The sequence below is a fragment of the Babylonia areolata genome, chromosome 5 (assembly GCF_041734735.1).
Source record: "Babylonia areolata isolate BAREFJ2019XMU chromosome 5, ASM4173473v1, whole genome shotgun sequence".
In the NCBI taxonomy this organism is placed as follows: Eukaryota; Metazoa; Mollusca; class Gastropoda; order Neogastropoda; family Buccinidae; genus Babylonia; species Babylonia areolata.
Window position 1 is genome coordinate 5,219,062 of NC_134880.1, and position 5,000 is coordinate 5,224,061.

The following is a 5,000-nucleotide window of genomic DNA, read 5'->3' on the forward strand; positions in this document are numbered from 1 at the left end:
AGAGACAGAGAGAGAGAGAGAGAGAGAGAGATGCACTGGAAAGCCTCCGATCTTCACTTCGCCTTCCCATCAAGACTTCCAAAATTTATCCCCCTCCCGCTTTCCAAGACTTGAAAAAAAAAGCGGTACACTTCTTCCTCTAAGACTTACAAACTGCCCTGCACCGTGTTACCAAAACTGAAAAAAATGTATGCCCATTTCTCCCATACCAAGACTTAAAATCTTAACAACGTATCCATCTCCCACTTGCGAAGTCTTAAAAACTGTACCTTGGTCCTCTTAACAAAACGCGAAAATATACCTTCTATCATGACATATAAATTACAATCCTCTTCATTTTCATCAAGACGCTGGAAAAGTGTGTGTGTGTCTCTCTTTGATCAAGAATTTGAAATGTACCTTTCGCTCTCTTTAATCGAGACATCAAAACCGTACCCTAATCTGTCTTATGGAAACTGAAAGGTTCGCTGCATACGCCCCTGTCTGTCGATAATTCAGTATCATTTCATCAAGCCTCCAAGACGAAAACTGCGCGAAGCATTCCCAAGTGGTCCTCAACTTTTTGTGAAGCCTGTATGTTCCGTCAGCCAGCTCGTGCTCACGCTGAAGAACACATGGGCAGTTGTTGGCAGGCCGCTCCCTGTCGCTTCTGTCCACGGATTTGACACGTGGAGACAAGGCCCCCGCTCGGTGTTACCGACAATGATGAGACACCTCACAAACCGCCGGCATGGTCATTTCACCGAGATCTGAAGAAAGCAGGACGTTGTTTGCTTACTTATGAGGCAGCAACTTGGGCAACACAACAACGAGAACATGGTTAAGTCCCTTGACTTACGTTCTGTTTGGCGGGCAACTCGTTGGGAGGAAAAGGGGGGGGGGGGGGGAGAGAAAAGATTCTTTGCTGGCGTTATTTATGAGCTGAGTGTGTAAATTACTTCCGGTTTACAACCAGCGTTTCTTTTGAGCACAAGATCTGCTTCAGAGCGTAGGAGACAATTTTTCACAGGACATAATACATAAAGTGTGGGCTACCAGTAGAGTGTGGCTATGGTTCCTTTGTATTGAAGGCATGGATAGAGTATACATTGGTGGCATTTTTTTAAAATGCAGGTATAGTATTTAAGACCGCAGGATATGCTATTGAGACTACTATTACTGCTACGACTACTACAACAACTGCTTCTAAGAAGAAGAAGAAGAAATTGCCGATACAGTACTGAATCTTGTGCAGAGACAAACCAAAGCGCTTACACACCAGTCGTTCGTACGTAAGCTGTGATTGAGAGAAATAAAAGATTAAACTGACAACTACATGGAAATAGAAAGCTATAGAAACAGTAAACCGGGAAGAGGGAGGGGAGGAGGAGAGAGGAAGAAAAGAGGGGCGTGGCCATTTTGGAAACGTGGATGTAAACGACTTGAAAGAGCAGGGTGCCATTAAAACAGCAGCAGAATTCCTCTCCTCCTGTGGAAAACCCCATGCAGGCCTCCCAGGCAACGAGCGTGCAGACCACCTTGCTAAGGAAGGAAGCCAGCTCACACAGCCAACCGTTCCTGCCACGTATGAGGAAGCAAAAACTCTCCTCCGCAGCAGATTCCGAAGAGGCTGGGTCACCCTAACGGAGGCTACCAGGCACACCAGGATCCCATCAGGACACTGGAGAGGAGACACCAGACTACCATCTACCGCCTTCGCACAGGACACTGCGGCCTCCGAGCACCCTGAAGAGAATTGGAGTGGCAGCCACATCCCTATGTGATTGCGGCCAGGCTGACCAGACCCCATCCCATATTCTCCAAGACTGCCCCCTGTATGAGAAGATGCGGCAGCAGTCCTGGCCTGGGGGTGCTGACCTCAACACCAAGCTCTGGGGGATGGTAGCGTGATCTTCGCCGGACGTCCGAGTTTGTGGCATCCCTCGGACTTCGACCCTGACTGCGTAACTGTCGAACGCAAAAGAAAGAAAGAAAAGAGCAGGGTGCGGAGGTGGCTGAGTGACAGATTTTACGAAGCGAACGAGTGTATTTCTTTTTTTACTTTCTTTTTGTCTTTCTTTGTCTCCATTTCGTTCTCCCCCCCCCCCCCCCCCCCCCATCCCCCTGTCTTTCCTCATCTTACCACGTTCATTGGTTTTAAACGTTTTGGGTTGGTTTGTAATTTTTTGTGATTTTCGTTGCTTCTGATTTTTGGTGTTCAGAGCGAGACGTGTGTGAACTTTAAAAAAAAAAATTATTATTATCATTATTATTATAATTATTATTATCATTATTATTATTATTATTATTATTATTATTATTATTATTATTTTTAACATTGTTTTGATTGACCTTTTAACATCATTTTGGATTTTCTGGGACTGGTTTTAAGAACTGACAGTTATTCAGGCTTTGTGGTCAGCATGGTTGTGACGTGACAACCATGGTTTGATTTCGTTCGATTTGGGTTCCCTAGAGGTTTGCAGTCAGTCAACCAATCAGTCAGTCAATCAATCAATCCAAAAGTGGCTTGTAGGCGGCACGATGACATAGGATACTACAGCAGTATAATCATAAAACAGCACTTGACACGTGTCAAATTGTAAAAACAAGACAAGCAATGCAAAGCGTACAAAGGGACATACTGTGTCACGCTGTGTTTCAGAGCCTTCACCATGCCACGTGGGTTTGATGTCAGGCTCCGGGTCCTGTGCCTCGTCCTCCTTGTCTTCACCCTGCTGCAGGCGGTCAGTGCACATTCTGGAGATTCTTCTTCTCTTTTTCTTCTTTTTTCTCCTCCTCCTCCTCCTCCTCTTCTTCTTCTCGTCTTCTTCTTCTTTTCCTCCTCCTCCTCTTCTTCTTCTCTTCTTCTTCTTCTTTCTTCTCCTCCTCTTCCTCCTCTTCTTCTTCTCGTCTTCTTCTTCTTTCTCCTCCTCCTCTTCTTCTTCTCTTCTTCTTTTTCCTCCTCCTCTTTCTCCTCCTCCTCCTCTTCTTCTTCTCTTCTTCTTTTTCCTCCCCTCTTCTTCTTCTTTCTCCTCCCCCTCTCCTTCTTCTTCTTTCTCCTCCTCCTCTTCTTCTTCTTCCTCCTCCTCTTCCTCTTCTTCTTCTTCCTCCTCCTCCTCTTCTTCTTCTTCTTCCTCCTCCTCCTCCTCTTCTTCTTCTTCCTCCTCCTCCTCTTCTTCTTCTTCCTCCTCCTCCTCCTCCTCTTCTTCTTCTTCCTCCTCCTTCTTCTTCCTCCTCCTCCTCTTCTTCTTCTTCCTCCTCCTCCTCTTCTTCTTCTTCCTCCTCCTCCTCCTCCTCTTCTTCTTCCTCCTCCTCCTTTTTCTTCTTCTTCTTCCTCCTCCTCCTCTTCTTCTTCTTCTTCCTCCTCCTCCTCTTCTTCTTCTTCCTCCTCCTCCTCCTCCTCTTCTTCTTCCTCCTCCTCTTCTTCTTCTTCTTCCTCCTCCTCCTCCTCCTTCTTCTTCGTCTTCTTCTACTTCTTTGATTTAGCCAATGATTATTATTATTTCGTTTTTGTTGTTTCCGTTGTTGTTGTTGTTACACTTCTTCTTATTATTATTCTTATTTGATGTTTTCTGTCTTGATTATGGTAGTAATGGTAATTATGATGATGATGATGATGATGATGATGATGATGATGATTAAGTTTGTTTTTTGTTGTTTCTGTTGTTGTTGTTACACTTCTTTTTTTTCTTCTTCATCTTATCATCATCATCATCGTCATCATTACTATCATCATCATCATCATCATCATTAGTGTTCTTAAAGGATATTTATATTTTTCCATGCTTCGCCCTTCTCTCTCTCTCTCCCACTCTCTCTCTCTCTCTCCCTCTCTCTCTCTCTCTATTTCGCTTGTTCGCTGACTCTCTGTGCCTTTCTGTCTCTTTCTCTAACTGATGTCTTTCTCCCAAGGTCTCTCTCTCTCTCTCTGTCTCTCTGTCTCTGTCTCTCTTTCTGACGGTGTGTGTGTGTGTGTGTGTGTGTGTGTGTGACTGTGTGTGTGTGCGTGTGACTGTGTGTGTGTGAGAGAGAGAGAGAGAGAGAGAGAGAGAGAGACAGAGAGAGAGTGAGGGCCTGCTGGTGGACAAATCATTCTTCATCATCAAGCTGTACCTTGCTGACCACCACTCATGGTCCAGCACAGCCTCCAGTGGAAGGAACGTTAACTCTCTCCACACGAACGGCGAAAGAGACGACGTTAACAGCGTTTCACCCCAATTACCATCATCAAAATATTGCAAGCGGAACGCTCTTATACTGAAGAGGTGAATGTTGACAAAGAATACCACAGTTCTGACGACGGAAGCTAAAGGTTGGGTCATTCAGACACCCACTGGACATCCGAGGGGTCTGTGTAGAGGAGAAGAGAGGACTGGCCGTACTGAGTGAGTTCAAATCCTCGGTGCGTGTTCATAATAACGGGATTCGAACCAGTGGATACTCGCTTCCTCATCAGGCGCCGTACCACTGACTGGGCTGCAGGTCTGTCCGGGCACATCGCACAGACGACCAGAACGTCGACAGACAGACAGGCAGACAGACAGACAAACAGACAAGAACATGGGAAGCAAAGCAGTGCACGTTGCTAATCTCCCTTTATCCGTGGGGGGACAGTGCAGCGCCACAGTAGGGACGGGGGGGAGGGCGGGGGGTCGGGACAATGGGGTGTGGAGGAGAAGGGTGGGGGTTGGGGAGTGGGGGGGTGGAGGACCAGCTGTCGGTGGAATGTCAACTGCCATACTGCATTCCACACATTTCTGCTCCTGTCCGAAAATACACACACACTGTGACACACACACACACACACACACACACACACACACACAAAATGACATTGAAAATTCTGTCATACCGTTCGTTGTCTGCATATAGCATTATAGAGCTACGTACATAAGCTTCCCTATTGCTGGGGGTTGGGTAGGGAAGATTTGTGTGTGTGTGTGTGTGTGTGTGTGTGTGTGTGTGTGTGTGTGAACGCGCGCTTTTTTTTTTTTAATTTTTTTTTTTTACACACGAGA

General features: G+C 46.1%; 1 protein-coding gene across 1 annotated transcript in view; it reads left to right on the forward strand.

The window, feature by feature from the left end:
- LOC143281888 (thrombospondin type-1 domain-containing protein 4-like) overlaps positions 1-5,000 on the forward strand; it is a 333,059-nt gene that overhangs the window by 138,958 nt on the left and 189,101 nt on the right. Inside the window, 1 exon segment of the mRNA XM_076587162.1 lies at positions 2,645-2,726. Within this exon segment, the coding sequence (XP_076443277.1) occupies positions 2,655-2,726 (72 nt within the window). The 5' untranslated portion in view covers positions 2,645-2,654.